Source organism: Arvicanthis niloticus, chromosome 4 (assembly GCF_011762505.2).
Source record: "Arvicanthis niloticus isolate mArvNil1 chromosome 4, mArvNil1.pat.X, whole genome shotgun sequence".
NCBI classification, from domain to species: Eukaryota; Metazoa; Chordata; class Mammalia; order Rodentia; family Muridae; genus Arvicanthis; species Arvicanthis niloticus.
The window spans coordinates 111419504-111437847 of NC_047661.1; the positions used below are offsets into that span (position 1 = coordinate 111419504).

The following is an 18344-nucleotide window of genomic DNA, read 5'->3' on the forward strand; positions in this document are numbered from 1 at the left end:
ACATGTGAGCACAGTGGGATGTGATTAGTTCAACTCTGAAAGGGAATAATGAGACAAGCAGAATCAGCCCTTAATGGCTGCTCCTCATCAAGCCCATCATCTCTGTTCTACAAGCTGTACTACCACCCTGGTGCACTAGCTATTACCTAGGCTGTGTCTTTGAGCTCCAACGCTATGAGATACTTAAACTTTTCTTCTTTATAACATACTCAGATTTGGGTCATTACCTAAAGCAATAGAAAATAGGTTAATTCAGTATCTGTTTTACAGACTGTAAGTAATTAAAAAGGCATGTGTGTTCATGGCTATATTAGTGCTTTGTTTAGAATAACACAATAGGCTTTAATTTGATGTTCCAATGAATAACTTGAGTACTTATTAATAGACTAGAAAGGGCAAAAATGCCTTCTTTAATTTTCAAGATCTGATATGATGGTTCATCAAATACAACTGAATTCAATCCCCAGAACACACGTTAATGCAGAAAGAGAAACAAACTCCACAGAGCTCTCTGACATCGATATTATTATACTCACACAATAAAAATAATAATAAATAAAAATAAAAATTTTAAAAACCCTTTGGAAGTTTCAAGATTACATACTACTTTGTGAGAATGTAAATTGATTTCACATAATTCAAGTGAAGTAATAATCTATCTATCAGGAAATAATTTCTCTAAAGTTAGGATAATTATACGAAAGGGTCGATGAAAAATTTGGACTTTGTTTTGGCCTATCTATGTTATAGGACCTAGAAAGTACTCTAAGTATATAAAACTAACTGTATGAATATCCAAATGACACTTATAAACTTTCAGAACCACCAAAGAATCCAGGTTGTGACACAATTGAGTAATGCACAGTTCAGTAGCACAGCAAACTTTCATGGTGTGTTTACCTGGAGCATCCATACAGCCATAACTAAATCTATTGAGATACTTTGAAAATGAGATACAGTAGCAGTGAGAACAAACACATGCTTGCCTACAGTTCCTGTCATAGCAAGTCTTCAGTGCTCAACATTATACATGAATGCTTTTTGATTTAGAAGGTAAAAAAAATTGCTACTTTTGATACTCTATAAAGTTCCAGCTTATATCCATTTACCTACTCTTCTATGGTATTTATATGAATATTAAAGCATTGTTTCTTCCTATTTGGACTTTGACAACTACCAGAACATCCCAATAAAATAATTCTACTTCGTTCTGTTGCCCCTTTAGAAAATTGACAAGGACTTTCCATTTTTGTGCACTATGAATAATTTTAATTTATTTAAATCTTTGTTTTCTTTTCCATAAATCTACCTCATGGTAATATCTATTGATGAGGGTATTTTAGGTGTTGAACATACACACAGTGAAGTGTCTGGGTGTAGTTAGCAATCAATGATTGCTGGGAGTATTACCTTCATCACCGAGAGCATGAGGGGTGAGTTTTAAGTAGCCTTCCATTCCAACATTGCATTATATTATCTTGTGTGGTTCACTTTGTTTTCTTAACCTACTGTATCATTTTTATAGTCATGTTTTTATTCTTTTTTCTATTTTAAAGCTATAATCATGTATAATTGAGATATGTATATATAGATAGATATATAGATAGATATAGATATATATAGATATAGAAATAGATATAGATATCACAATCTAATGAGTTTGAGAAAATGTATTTAACCATGACAGTTCACATAATAAAGCTACTAAATATATCCAACACCTCCAAAATTTCCTTCTGCATTTGATGTGTATAGAGGGAGTTGTTTTATTTTCATGATAGAAACATTTAAAATGAGAAGTTCCTAATGTCACTTGGTACTGTAGACTCTATGTTGTACAGACAATCTTTTTGGCACCATTTCTTACATAAATGAAACTTCATCCCCAGTAAGCATTAATTATCCATTTCCTTCATCCTCCACTATTCTACCCTTGCTTCTGTGAATTTAAGTCTTTTAGATGCCTCCTATCTGTGCACTCTTGCACCAAAGTAAAACAATCACTGATAGCTAAATAGAATGTTTGTATCTAAGACTCTTATACAATTATTATCTATAACACAGACCAAATTAATCATTTTCCTTTAGGTAAATTCTGACTAATTTAATCCTTACTCTCAAAGTTGCAATGATTAGTGTGTTTGCTGGGGGGTTGGGGGAGGGCATTTCCGTGTGTGTGTGTGTGTGTGTGTGTGTGTGGAGGGGTGTATGCACGCACAAGCCAGTATTATAATACTTTCTATAATATTAACAACATTCTTCCTAAACCTGAAGTATAATCTCCGAAGAACACAAATAAATAAAAACATATTTGTGCAACACAAAATGGACCACAGTAAAAATGAAACAATATTGTAGAGGAGCTAAAGTGGGAGGAGTAAAGAGAGGAAGAGGAGGAGTAAGGGAGGAAGAGGAGAAGGAAGAGGAGGAGCTAGGAGAGAGATGAGTCGAGAGAGAGGGGAACATGGAGGCTGTTGTTCACTTGTCTGTAGCAGTCAAAGGTAGTTGGTATATCTAGGTTGGGTATTGGGTTACATCTCTGATTGTAAGGGTATCAAGGGTATCTTGTTATTGATCATTATTAAAGATATAAGCCTTTGGATAATCTAAGCATTAGAGTTTCATCTGTACCAAGGCTGTGTGGTTGGCGAAATGGTCCAGGCACTGCCCAGCCTTGTGGAGACAGCATGGAAGATTGGCAGAGCCATCTCCCATGCTAGCATCTCGTAGGTGGCAGGGCTGGTGCTTCTGGCTGGCTGCTTCTAGCTGTGGTGCCCACGTGGCCTCTGGCCACAAAACATGGTATCTGAGCAAGGCAGAGCAGCAATGGTTTAGCTAGTTGGCTTGACTGGCAGTTGCTTTTTAAATAATTACTACAACACAATATGTTTTGTTTATTTATAGAAACGTGGATTAAATTGATTTTATAAATAATATTTTGCTCTAATCACTGGCTAAAATCTTGCAATTAACCATATTTTATCTAATTTAATGCTGAAATTGTTTTTCTGAGATACATATTTACTATCTAGGCTGTAGGAATAAAATGACTTTTCTTCTGAAAATCCAAAGAGTGGGTTGCAGTAGCCATGGGTAAATGTGCCCTTTGGGCTGCAAGTGAGCATTCCCAAACTGTTGGGCTGTGGACGCTTATGTAATAAACACCATGAATTCCCCAGACTGCAAGAGAAATCCAAACTTCCATCCAGCTTGACATTGTAATCCCAGCTGAATGATAAATTTTTTTTACAGGTTTAAGTAAGGGTTTGGCCACAGCCCACACATGGGGTTCTCTATCCTGGTAAAAATCTGTATTATCCATGTTATCTTACCTTAATCTTCTATTCAAAAGTTAAGCTAGCAGAGACAGAAAAGAGATGACAATTGGTGGCTGGGAATATAGTTTAGGGGAAAAGTACATTCATTGCTAGCAGCAGCAAGGACCACACTGCAAAAGAGAGAAAGAAAGAAAGAAAGAAAGAAAGAAAGAAAGAAAGAAAGAAAGAAAGAAAGAGAAAGAAAGAAAAAAAGGAGAGAGAGAGAGAGAGAGAGAGAGAGAGAGAGAGAGAGAGAGAGAAGCACATCTGTTGAGGTATCAAGTCTGTATTTTCAGGCTTTCAGTAGATACCTTTTCAGTTCCATCCAGCAGATATTTATGAATTCACATAGTGTGCTAGGCACAGCACTAAGTAATCAATACTTCCACTTACATTGTTTCCATTGATCCTCACTGCACCCCCTAATGCCTGGATGTTCTTATTTCTATTTCAGAAATAATGAAGCTGAGTTTCAAATGGATAAGCAGGTCTCAGAATAGGATTTGACCCCAAATCTGCCAATTCCTGAGACAGTGACATCATTATCTATCTTTCTACTTCTAGATGCAAAATCCTTTTCAACTTAAGCAATGAGAAACATCTATTCAAGCACTTTGAAGTTACATTTTAAATTCCAATAATGAAGGAAATGACAAAATGCTCTCATTTATTTCATATAGGTATATGGCCATTATCGATCCTTTAAAACCTAGACTATCTGCCACAGCCACGAAGATTGTCATTGGAAGTATTTGGATTTTGGCCTTTCTACTTGCCTTCCCACAATGTCTTTATTCCAAGATAAAAGTCATGCCGGGCCGTACTCTTTGCTATGTGCAGTGGCCAGAAGGTCCCAAGCAACATTTCACGTAAGTAAATTCTCTTGGACGATTTTTAGCTTGGTCTATCCAACTCTTAGTGGAATGAAGATTAGGAGAAAAATTATGCGTAGAAGACAAAGCCATTCCCCTGGGTAGAGGGCATGGTCATGTATTACTTGGGAAAAGAAACGTAAAATAGGATGTGTTGGTTTATAAAGCTACAAAGGTCTTTAACTGGAGATGTGATGACTTCTGTTGAAGAGCCCACATTTCCTAACAGGAGTGATAAAAGCTGGAGGTGATATGCCAGGAACAGCGGGGTGCTATTGACCTGAAGAGCTAGAAAGTAGGAACTGAAGCCCAATGTGTTCATTGCTCTCTTAGAAAGCCTGGTAGAAGGGGAGGGAGGTCCTGGCAGGTGTTTTAATTTTGTTTTGCTTTCATTTGTACATATTTGTTCATTTCAGCATGAAAAAAACCCAGACAACAAATTAAAATAGAAATAGGTATGCCATTTGATAAAATTGAAATTTTGTATTTTAGACCTAAGTAAAAGAGAAAAGTAAAAACGAAAAAGAGAAAAAGTAAAAGAGAAAGCCAACATAATTGTGTAATTGATTTTTTTCCCATTCCTGTACATTTCAATATAATTGTTTCTTTCCCTATTTGTAATGACATTTAAAAATAACAAATGTTGCCAATAATTACCAATTTTTTGAGACAGGATCTCTTTATGTAGTCCTGCCTAACTTTCAACTTCAAGAGATACTCGTGCCTCTGCCTCCCAAGGGCTGAGTCAAAGGTTTGTGCAACCATACCTGGCCTGCAATCATGTTTTAAGGAGTTGATTTATCTAACCCTGCTCCCCCAAGAACCCAGAATTTTTTTTAAGGGAATGAAAGATAGTTTATTCAGGAGCCACTTTTGAGTGACTATGACCTATGAACACAGATTTAGGTTAGTCTGAATTCCATGTTCCAATGTGAAAACAGTTTCATGAAGTTTTATGGCCTTACAGAGCAAATGAAAAATGTCATAAATGAAGGCAAACTTAAAATACATTGATGAGTATACCAGAGGCAGGTACAGGGCAAACTTTTTATAGGCTCATGTTGCAGAATATTCGATCACACTGTGAACCCTGAGATTGTATATGCTGGAACAGCCTGTTTCTAGTTGTGTGGCTCAGCCTTAGCCCACACTTTTAATCCGTCTTACTGAAATACAGACACACCCTAATACACACCTTTAATTCCAAACAATGAAGATAAGGTTTATTTGTAGAAGGATCCAGCAGTGTTTGAAAGCGATGTCTAATTGAGAGGCAAAGTGACAAATCAGAGAAAGATTTGGCTAAATAGGATATACCTAACTCTCATGAGAACAGAAAGAAAAAGAGGCTATAAGAGAGAAAGAGGGAGGGCTACTTGAGAGAATAAGAGAGAGAAGAGAGGAAACAGTTTTACTGGAACAGTCTAGACACAAGTGAAAACAAAACAACCCAGAGAATGAGAAAGGGCCAGAAGTTTAGAACAGATTGTGAAAGTTAGTATGAGGCCAAACAAAGCAATTCAATCAGAGGCTGAAAGAGAAGTCAGTTTGAATCAGTCAGCTTGGATAGGAGTTTGAGCCAGAACAGCTGAGTTGAATCAGCCACCTAGGGTTCAGAAAGAACTAGAAAGTGTGAGGTTATTCAGAAGTAAGTTTCAAAGGCTGAAAACAATCCAGGCCTAGATGAGATCATATGGAGGTCAGAAGCTTCCAGGACTAAGCCTAGGTTAGCAGACAGAGGCAATAAGTCTTGGAGACAACAATTACATTAGGTGAATAACAGTTACTTTTATAAGCCCAAGATGCTGCCATCTGATGACATTCTTAGCTTTTAGGTTATTGGAAGCTAGTGGTCTGGTAAGTTAATAGATTCCAGCTCATTTTTACCTAACAGTAAAAAGATGTTAGTTCAAACACAGATGTGGGGCAGGAATAGAACTCAAGGTAAGGAAAGTAGGCTCAGGGACTACAACTATATTATCTCTCCGCAGATTTCTGGTTGGTCATTCATTCAGACATGCCCTTTTTTAAGGAGTTTTCCTCCTGGGTTCTCTCACCCAAACAGGAAGCACTTTCTAAGGGGAAGGCAAGCAGGGGCTATTGAATTGTGCTTTGCTTACCTGTTATTATGAATAATCTTAGCTGTGGTGTGGTACCACTCTGAGTCACTTCATCATTGACTTCATCTGGTACTTAGCTACCAGAAACAAGATAGGGAAGGAGGTTTAGGATTTATCTTAGAAGATAAACCTGGGTATAAACTCATTAATTAACTTAAAACCTTCAAACGTCAATAGAAACTGCATAAAATGTGTAAAATTGTATAGGGGACAGGATATTCTACCTTACGCTCTCATTTCTCCCTAAGGGCAAGCTTACCATTTTGGTGGAAAAGAATGGAATCAAATTTGGCAGTTTATCAAACTGTATGTTTACCATGCCTGATGCCAGTGTGGTTGAATGTAATCCACCAAGTAATAAGGCAAGAAAATATGCCATTACCATAGAGACATACATGCTAATGTTTTTACCTGATTTTTATTTTGAAAATAAAAATAAATGTATATTATGGCCCAGAGCGCCTAATTCCTCTTCTTATGTGGAAGAAAAAAAATATTTTATATACTTCTGAAGCCACAGGAATAAGTAAGATAGTCTGTGGTGGAATAAAATACATATCATGACAGGCTTATTCTATCCCATGCCCTTACCTTTCAGGATTCTGTTCCATAGTTTAGCTCAACAATTACTACACAAAAAACCAAGCAGCAGGGATATTCAGCCTTGATTCTAAATGAAGAGAATATGTATAAATTAAGAGAAAACTTTATTTATAAATTTTTATTCATAAAGTAGTAGTTTGGAAATGAGCAATTAAAACATTTTACAAATGACTCTAGGTTACAATGCTCATAAGATATTTGATAGGTGTGTGATGTGAAGACATATTAAGGGCTGGTGTTTTTATTGCAATTTAAAATTCAACAAATTCAAAGTCTAGTATATTTCACTCAAAAAGATTCTTCTGCATGTCTGATTGTATTTCTCTGCAGGTACCACATCATTGTTATCATCCTGGTGTACTGTTTCCCATTGCTCATCATGGGTGTCACTTACACCATCGTTGGAATTACTCTCTGGGGAGGAGAGATCCCAGGAGACACCTGTGACAAGTACCATGAGCAGCTGAAGGCTAAGCGAAAGGTACTCTCCCATATAAGTAACCAGTATAACTGACCTACATAGCTGACCCATATAACTGACCTGTATAATAGACCAGTTGGTGCAGACTGGACCACTTCGAAGGAGGAAAGCACTGACTGATGTTGAAAATACATTCTCATATATTACATTCTAAATGCCTCCATTGACAGGACTTTTCCTTTGCAGAATCTTTTTGTTTTTGCTGGTCTTGGAAGGTCTGTGAATGATTGCAGTAGAACAGTTACATCCTTAAGGATGAGCTGTTTTGTCACTCTCTGTTGTAGTCCATTCTCAACTACTTTACCTGAAGTTGTCAGAGTTTCTCTTAAATGGACTCTAGTTGATTTTATTTCTGAAGGTGTGGCTGCTTTTTACAGTGCTTGATCACAGCACCTCTGCTGTACTCTAAAATCTACTCAAAGCTGCTTTTATCCTGAGTGACATGTCTCCCTGAAAGTTAGAATGTTGAAATTTTCTCATCCACATTGTCTACTCTCTCTCTCTCTCCTCTTCCCCCTCTTCTATAACCCTTTCCTCTCTCCTTCCCCATCTCTCCCTCCCCTTCTCCTCTCTCTCTCCTTCCCCTATCTGTCCCTCCCCCTCTCTTCTTCCCCAATCTCCTCCTCCCTTTCTCCTCTCTCCTTCCCATCTGTCCCTCCCCTTCTCCTCTCTCCTCCCCATCTGTCCCTCTCCTTTATCTTTTGTCTTCTCTTTTTCTCCACTTTCTCTTTTGTTCCTTCCATTCATCAGCAAGCATATACATATGATTAAGGAATGAAAATTTCAGTCGTAGTATTTTATAATTCACTGAATGAAGTGAAAAAAAAATTCTGATCATTCACCTGAAATACAAAATTCCCTAAAACTTACAAGGAAACAGACTTTTCCACATCAATTCATGAACATGCAAGGCCTTGTTATTTATTCCATTGAGGACTGCTTAATTTATTTCTTGGACTACTTACCACATGAGAATCCTTTTAAATTTTTGTTATAATACTAAAATATCTTGCCTGCTACTAGGTCATTAAAGATCAAACCAATTTTTAAAATATTGTGTAGCAAATGTTTTGCTGTTTTGACTCCACATTCTCTCCCTGATAATAACAAATAATACTAAACAATACTTATTTTTAGTTATTATAAATCACAACATTTTATATTTAAAAACAGGAAGTAAGCATGATTTATTTCTGACTAGATATAGATATGATATATAAATGTATATATATAAAATTTAAACATATATATATGTTTTTCAAAACTTAATCTTAAAATAATCTGCATAATCTGAAAAAACAACCTTAAAAATGTGTGGGGAAAAAAACCTAAAACCAGATATATTTCAACAATATGCTCATCTTACAAGTATCTTCATTTTATGATTATGATTATGATTAGAGAATTCTACTATGTGTCACAGATAGAAGGTTAGAGGATAAATTTCAAGAAATCTAAGTCTATTATTCCAGGTTTTAATTATTTTTTCATATACATGTAATATTTCTTTAGGAAGAAATGAAAATTTTGTATTTGCTCTCTTATTTTTTTAACATAAATTCATTGAGAACAAAAGCAAGAGGAAATTTGTCTCTTTTACCCTTTTCCATTTCTGGTGAAAATAATACATAAGTGTGTCCTTGATTCATCATCTACACTTTCAGAGTGGAAATGCCAACCCACACAGGAACATGACTTTTCTAGAATATTTCGGAGAAGAGGACACTTAAAAGTTCTGATCCATTTCTCTTTCTTTCAGAATTTGTACTGACAGAAAATGTAAAATGTCATCATGGTCATGGGCATCTCATAGCCAGTCACTTTCACCTTGGATTTCCTAACAGTTTATTCATGGTTCTAACAAACAGTGTCTGAACAGTAATTCTCATTTTACCTTAATTTTAAAGAATTGATATCTCTTCATTTCTTCTTGTTTAAAAAAAAATGGCGATGGACTTTATTTTATCTGACACATAATAGTTGCAATTACACACACACATCTAACTTTTAAATATTATGTAACAGATAGATGAATCCATCTCATTTGTGTGTGTGTGTGTGTGTGTGTGTATGCGCGCGCGCGCGCGCGCGCGCCTGCATGCACTTGCTCGTGTGTGTATAAAAATATCTTGGTATTGTGTAAAATACCATACAATGTCTCTATTCAGACACATATTTTTCATGGCATCACATCTTTAAATCTTGCCTTGGGTATTCTCTTTAGTTATGGCCTGTTTCCCAGAGAATAAACATATCATTGGTAATACTAACTAAACTTGAGACAGAATTCCAAACTACTTGATATAGTGGTGCGAATTAGCCATGACCATTCAGGACAACTCCACAAACAATTTTGATCTAGTCTGTCAAAGATAAGATTGACAGAGGTTGTCTGGCATCTTTAAAAACATGTGTATAAGAATAAACACATTAGCTGGGCAATGGTGGTGCACTCTTTTAATCCCAGCACTTAGGAGGCAGAAGCAGGTGGATCTCAGTGAGTTAAAAACCCAGTCAACAGAGCAACTTCTAGCACATCCAGGGCTACACAAATCAACCCTGTTTTGGAAAACAAAACAAAACAAAAGAATAAACACACCTTAAATATACAAAATTAGCTAGCCAGGCATGTTGGCCCCCCTACCTCAACACTCAGAAAACTAATGTCAGAAAACATCAAAGTCAGTGCCAGCCTGGTCTACAGAGAGTAGAAAGACGGTGAGAAGTCAAAAGAAAGACAGCCATTCTTTCCATCTCTTTCTTCCATAATCCTTAGAGTTATGCTATATTAAAGCTTTTGAAGAATAGCTAATATGTTGTAGTTTTAATTTATGGAACTTAATTTTTCCAATACCTTAAATGATATAAAACTTTTAGATAAATTGGGATTAACCACCCCCTCTCAGTTTTAACAAGTATATTACCTAAGTATATGAACTGGCTGTAATCTGCCCTAGGTAAAAGACGTTATTAGCCTTGGGAAATAAAAGAACACTCCCTCATACAAAGCAACACATCATTAACATTATAGTGTTCTACCTGAAAATTGGTCTCTATACTTTATGGGACTATAGAATTTAACAAGAACTCAGAGGCATAGTAATGTCAAAAGCTACATCCATAAAGTCTCAGACATGGCTGCCTAAACATGAGCTTATCAAGTACAGTGGCAATAGAATGCTCAGTCAAGAGAGGAATGCCCAAGAGGCCTCAGCTCTGAAAGAGAGACAAATAGTCTTCCCAGGGAAGAGGACACTAATTGATTATCCCACACCAAATGGCCAGCCTTGAAAACATGCATACAAGTAATGATATACAGACTGAACAGGTTGTGTTAATGTTTTTAGGAATTGTTACATGTACATTTAGTGATATTATATGAATACATATACACATAAAATAACAATTAACGGGGAAAGGCCATGAATTTGAAAAAGCACAAGGAGAGGTGTATGGGAATTTAGAGTGAGGAACAGGAAGGAGGAAATTGTGTTACTATATTATAATCTCAAGAAATAAAAGAAGGATTCAAAGGAAAACAAAAAACAAAAAAGAACTAAAAGTCCATCTGTATTATTATTCCAACATTTGAATCACATGTGAAAAACTGGACTTTAATGGAAGAAATATGAATAACATAACACATTAATAAACCTTCCTGCATACATTGTATAGTTTCAAAGAAATTTATATATCTCATAACATAACTAAATAGATCTCTAATTACAGTAAATATTCAGGTTTAAAATTTTGTACATTACAGACCTATGGGATACAAGTGTGTCAATTTATATATGTGTATATTTATGTATATATATATACATGTATGTGTGTATATGTATATATATACACACAAATGTGAATAACCTCAGCACTTCAAGTGAAAATAGATTCAACCACATGTAAAATATAAATATCAGACATCTACCAAAATTGCTGATGCTTGGCTACATTTTTATTCTATGCTTGCCCTTAGTAGTAATTGGTTAATAATCCTGTGCAAGTTCTTCTTTGAAAAACGTGAACTACTCACAACACTACTGTGATATTAAATTTCAAAACTGAAGTGATACTTTGATAAAGTCTTGAGGGAGGTGGGGTGTGATAGCCGTGTTGCATTAGTATGCCTTCATAGCACATGGCTCATTTCCATGCATTTTTGCCCAAAAGTTTGTTAAAATATCTGTATTGTTATTCTTATTGTTTTTTTATAGTGCACATGGTTTTCTGAATGGAATGGATTTTCACCTTTGTCATTGCCCATGGGACTCAGAAAATTGTAGCAGTATCCTCTACTATTTTTTGTCACAATAGATCTGATGTTAAATACCTGCGTGTCTTACTTTTATATATACATAATCATGTGTCATATGTAATCATATAGGCATATTCCAACTATTTTAAGAGTAAATTTTCTAGGAAAAGTGGAGCAAAGAACTACAAAATAGCTTTTGAAATTTCTGCCATGCATTTTTCCAAGAATAAGAAAAAATAAATATCATAAAGATTTAAAATAGAAATTAGTGATAGTAATTTTTATCAAATAGTATTCATTCTGCTATTTTGAAAAATGTTTTGTTTGGACTGATGAACTAGTGAACACTGTTGGGATATATTTGTATCATATCTTTTTGAAATTATGCATTAAATTTGAAATTATGATTTAATCCAGCAGAGAAAGATGAAACATGTAGTTGGTCCTTTTAAAACTGTGCTCTCTTATTGGAAAAGAAGCAAAAATTAAGCCAAACATGTCTACATCCCTATCCATGTTCTGACAGGGCTGAATTACACCACCACTCTGTGTTTGTAATTGAGACAATGCAGCTTAAGAACAAATAGCTATCTGTACACTCTGGCTAGCTTCCTCTATCGTACCTTGTGCTACACACTGAGATCAGAGAACGCTTTGCAAGCTATGCTCTAAGTGACTGCCAGTAGCACAAGTCAAAATCTTTTGACTGACTAGCCTCCCTGTCCTCCGTAAATGACAGTGGAAAAGATTCATTATGGAAAGCCAAGAAAAGTCTCCATCCTTCTTTCAGGCTTTCCAATAATACTTGAGAAGTAAAAGTGTGTATTCCTTTATTAAAAGTTGTTTTTTAATGTTACACTATGATGAGAAGATATGTATATATCTTGACTGTGTTAACAATGACTTGAAAAATTTTCTAAGACGGTTCTCAGCATTTTGCATTTGGTGATTACAGGTTCAGGTCTGGGCATTATGAATTTCTGAGAAAAAATTAATCTTAACAAGTGAGATATATAACAATTGCCAGAATTCTCAATACTTCAGGGTACATTGTAACTGAACACAATGTGTACTCGTGTCAGTCAACAACACTTCAAAATAGGCATAACTAAGACATGGGGAAAAAAGAAAATTTTATTATTTCTTTATTTGTATGTTTGCTTGCTTGCTTGCTTGCTTGCTTGCTTGCTTGCTTGCTTGCTTATTACCTGCAACCAGCAAGAAGGCAAAAGTTATTTCCAAAGCAATAATCTCTTTGGACAAAGAAAGGCTAGGGAGTTTTTCATGAAGATTATATATATTAATATAGAGGTTGTCCTATCCATAAGCATGCTCAGTTTAAGATCATAGAGATTAAAGTGCTTTGGGGGAAAGAATGCTTTAGTGACTTAATACAAAGAGTCTACCCTTGAAAGTGCCTGCCTCATGTAGTGGCTAACAACTGGCCCTGAGTCATTTTATTCCTCATCCTTGAACAGGTCATGGATAGTTATCATTCTTATGGATGATAGGGATGTCCTCCCTCTGGATGGCGGTGATACTGTATGTTGGGAATATCCTACTTCTCGGGGATAGGAATAGTACATGATAATGGTACACTGCCTCTGGATGACAAGGATGCTGTATGATGGGGGTACTCTACCTCTGGATAATGACAATGTTGTGTGCTAGGGATATCCTACTTCTTGGTGGCAGGGATCCCCTGTCTTTCTAGTCAGGGGATTGAGCTCTCCTGATGCTAAACCAAGATAGGTGTCGAAATCTGCCAAAACAGCTTACTATCACAGAGGGAGAAGATTATGTCTGTTTTATATATACTACATATAGTAAAATATTTAAGGAATATTTAAAATATTAGATAAGTCATAAATTACAAGTTGATTTTCATGACATATATAGGCAAAACCAGACTAACTGTGCCAGAGAATACAGGCCAAGTCACAATAAAAGTGGATAGGTCAGCTAAAAGAATAAGATATAGAAGATATTGCCGTCTCTTATACTATGAATGTGTTACGTGTCATTTTAAGTATTGGTTAAAACATAAAAGGTTCTACATATGTAGACAATTAAAGGTGTGTAAACCAAAAGGTGAATTAGAATAATAGGGCAGAGAGAATCACCATTGCTTCAATTTTCTTATTACTTTCTTATTTTAGAGTAAGCATAGGTCCTGATACAAAGGAGTGAGCAATTTGAGACTCAATTGCATCTTGTCATTTATTGCTCTCTTTACCCTGGTATGATGAATTCAAGGAGTCACACGTTGTACTTTCCGAGAAGAGTTTATAGTTAATAAATTTTAAAAAATGCTGTCCAAATAGGGACAATGAGTCCTGGCAGGACCCTGTCTTCCAGGTTTTTAATATTCTTAATCTCCTGATTTGTAGAAATGAGGAAGAAAGTTTTCTCTGTAGAAGAAGGTTTTAGGTTTCCATGTATGTGTAGAATCAACATTCTCTGGTCTAAATTGACTAAGTTTTATTGTCAACTTAATTTTTACATCAGAGTATACATTAGATCTGTCTTTGCTTGTTTGTTTGTTTCTTAGATAGGGACTGTTATATAACATTTTGAAAGGTCTAAGACTCAGTTCTCTTTGGGGCAGTGTCCACACAGTTCACAGCAATAGATAAAGTTTTAACTAGGTTTTGTTATCTTTTGATTCAGTTTGGCCAAGGTACTTACGTGTGCGAGTGGTGCTTTATGTTAAATGTAATGCTCATTTTATTCCTAACATCTAGGAAACTGTACCCTTTGTCTATAAAATAAACGCAAACCCATTGTCATTTTGAATAGATAGCTATAATCTGAATCTGGAGATTTACTTTTTTTAATAATAAGTTGAAGGAACTATGGGAAATTTTAATAACTGTCCAGACCCATTCTTCCACAACCAAATCATTTCTTTTACATGTTGTCTAAATCCCCGAATAAAAGGCACACTGTAAACAGGGGTCTCTTGCTCAAAGGAATTCACTGGAGACCTGGCAGGACAGAGGACATATTTTAAATTCAAAAGAGGGACACTTCCTTCTACAAATTTCTAATTCTGTTTTCTTTTTTTTTTTAACTTAAAAAAATGATATATTTATCAGCCATATAGAAGTCAGAGCTAGTAGTTGACCTTAAAGAGAAGACATGAAAGGTTCCCTCTCTATAATTGAAAAAAAGAAATCCAGTCATGATAGGGTCTACCTGCATTCCTCCTCCAACCAGAAAGAGCCAGTTAGCTGTTTCACCGCTTTCGGGCTCTGTTTTGAGAAATAATCTCTGTCTCTCCCTGGATTGTATCAGGAGTGTAAATTACTGAGGAGGCATATCTGGAATCAGTACAGAAAGTTAATGCCTTCCCTTTTCTTAGTTAGAGTGTTTTTAAGTCTGGATATTATTTCAGCTTTTTTTTTTTTTTTACTGAAATGCTGGAGGGTGAGAAGCTTTTGCCTCGGTGTGAAGAAGCCACTGCATTACCAACCCAATGTGGGCCATTAATTATAAAATTATTCTAGCTGACAAGCATACATTTTAGCATCTATCACAGGCTTATTCTGAATATCCTTTTGGTTTGAAGTTGCCTAATTTATGCGTTCTTGGAAATGATGTATTAGAAGCTCTGATGACACAGGCAGTAGGAAAAATCTCATTAATTGTCAAGCAAGGTTTTCCTGTCTGGGGAGAAGTGAAGCAGATATCGGGATCAGATACTGTTGCCTTCAGCTGCTTGAGAACATCAGTGACTGAGTGTGATGTTGTAACTGCCCAGTATTGTAAGGGAGCGTTTAAGAAGCGGCACATTCAGTAACATAAAAACTAGCTGTAAGACTTCTGAGCCAATTTTACAAGTCAGAGGCTCAGTGAACTATTTGACTTCCCTCTCTTTGTATCCCTCAACACTATGATCCCGCTCTGTTGTGTGTCCTTGTTGATAGTCAATATAGAGTATGTGTTTCTAAAATTGAGTACCTTGGTGGTACTTTGACAAGTATTATGGTAAGCCATGGCTCTTTACAGAAAATCCAGATTGTGCTGGAGCAAACAAATGGGGAGCCCTGTCTCCACATGAATTGTATCTGTTTGAGGAAGGGGTAGGAATTAAATTGGCCCACTTCCTACTTCCGGTGTCCATCCAGCTTAGGAGTACACACTGTGTACTACATACCAGTTCATAACCTTACTGGTAGCTAATGGGTCATTCTCTAGGAGCTGAGTCTACGTACCCAAGATTATTTTTTCTTTCCTTTGGAGTTACCAGGAGGAGAATGGAAGGCAAGACCCACATGCACTCTCTTCCAGATGAAGAGACTGGTCTCTGACTCTACAACTATAGAAGGAATTTTCTTTTGTTCTTTGTTTCTTTTCTTGCTTCTTAAGGCTGGAAGTACCTAAAGATCTGAAGTAAGACCAGTCTCCAGAACCGTCTCATTACCATCTTTTATAATCAAATTTTACAAACTTAAGCCTTGTCTCTCTTGTATTTAGGAAAAACTATTACTTTATGACAAAAAAAATTTTATAAAGATTTATTTATGATGATTGGTTTACTAAACATACATATCTTTGAATCTTTTTTATATTTTTTCTATTTACTTGTCCTTTATGCCTGATTTTGATTCATTTTTAAATTTATAGCTTGAAGCAATATTGTAAGAAATTTCCGACTTAGACATAATCATTTTCCCAAGAAAAAAACATAAATGGAACATATTTTACCATATTAATAGCTTTTAGTATATGAAATTACATGTCTCAATGTGAATTTAAAGTTGTAAGTAGCAATCTTTTACAGTGAAATCCCAAAGGAGAAGCAATTTTCAGCTATATGTCAGCACTATAAGCCAACAGTGACATATTTATTAAGAGGGCCAAAAATATGTTGTTTCTTCTTTAAAATTTAAGACGCTAAGGTTACTCGTGGATGCCATTTTGGGACAAATGGCTGGGCTGAGCTACCTTGGCCTGAGAACAGAGCTGCTGTTGCCTTTGAGCAGGACTGCTTTCTACTCAGAAAAAGTTAACCATTGCAAGCTGTGGCTGCAGACCCTCTTATGGCATCTTGGCTCTGCTGGAGAATTCCACACTTTAATGAGCAGGCCCAGAGCATCTGGAGTCTGACCTCTACTGACCCATGATGCCTTACACAGATAACCAAAAGGAAACAGCTCACAGGGTGAAACTTTTCTCAGTAAAATGATGAGATATCTGCCTAACCATTTACATATGAACTCTACACATGGGTCCCACCCAAAAAACTTAAGGATATTCTTTTAACTACTATGAAGAGACCTTTCTGTCTCTCAAATGGTGTGGTTTCCTGTCTGGATACATGAAAAGCATTGAACAGAATAACTTAAACATCTAATAGAGGGATGTATCCCAACCAACAAAGGGGTAAACAAATGTTAACAATTTGAAGACATCTTCTGTTTGTTGGTCTATTTTGAAACAGGGCCTTATTATGTAGCCATGGTTGATCTTGAATTCACAAAAATTTGCCCACTTCTGATTCCTGAGTGTTAAAATTAAAGATGTGAGCTATGATACCTAACAATCCTTATTTTTCCAATAAGTCAGAGTTTGCTTGTCAAAAATTTTAAGTCATATAAATTGCAAGGGTTTGGGCTAACAGTTTTAATTTATGCATGTGATCACTTACCTATAAGCAAATTGGATACCATGCAAACATTATATGAATGCAAGCATGTGCATAGAAATGAGACAAAATATACCTATCCAAATAAATGCATACAAAATACATTTTAAGAAACACAAATATTTTATAATTCTGTTTAAATTTATCATTTGTATGCTTTTAGGCTGTTAATGTAATTTTCTCAGTAACTCTAATATATATATTTTTGTATCCTTAAATCTAATCTCAAATCTATTCTTTTCAAGTTGAATTATCAGCTGAAATCAGGAAGAAAATTGATCTCCTTTAGGTAGCTCTAAAGATAAACATGATTTAAGGCATAGTAAAAAACAAAATGTCAACAGATAATGACTGATATGTGGACTACATATTTTATATTTTAATTTTTAAAAGAAATCAGAAGAAAGGAGAAGATGTCTTTAGAAACAGAAATTCATTTTGTAATGTGTTGTAAAATGTTCAACAAAAATGCAGTAACCACTCTGGAGAGTTTTAGGTAGACTCCTCTGACATAATTTGTTTTCAATCAGACATACAAAACTACTTTTTATGTTTATCCAATTTTAGCTTTTTTATTACTTCTTCTATTGTTTGAGATTATAATATAGTTACATTATTTCTCCCTTTTCTTTCCTCCCTCCAAACCTTCTAATATACCCCTCCTTGCTCTGTTTCAAATTCACAACCACTGCATTCATTAATTTTTTACATATGTGTGTGTGCATGTGTGTATGTGTATGCACACATACATATATATTTCTGCTCATTCTGTACAGTGTTACTTGTAGGTGTGTTTTCAGGGACAACCATTTGGTATTGGATAACGTAGGCTTTTATCTAATGAACTTTTTAAAAATCTACATGACTCTAATATTTACTCATGAGGCTCAAAGTCAGTGATATGTAGAATTTTTGAAACTTTCAGTTAATTGCTTAAAATACTCAGAAATTTACAGGTCTTATTGCTATGAAAATGTGTGGGTAAAATTTAAAACTTGAATGGAATGGAAGTTCCCAGACTTGGTTGTTCTTGTGTACAGCCTGAG

The 18344-nt window shown here is 35.5% G+C and overlaps 1 protein-coding gene across 1 annotated transcript in view; it reads left to right on the forward strand.

Moving 5' to 3' along the window:
• Positions 1-18344, forward strand: part of Tacr3 (tachykinin receptor 3) — an 89361-nt gene that overhangs the window by 26457 nt on the left and 44560 nt on the right. Inside the window, exons 2-3 of the mRNA XM_034501467.2 lie at positions 3998-4186; positions 7243-7393. Of these exons, the coding sequence (XP_034357358.1) occupies positions 3998-4186; positions 7243-7393 (340 nt within the window). The remainder of the gene's footprint in view (positions 1-3997; positions 4187-7242; positions 7394-18344) is intronic.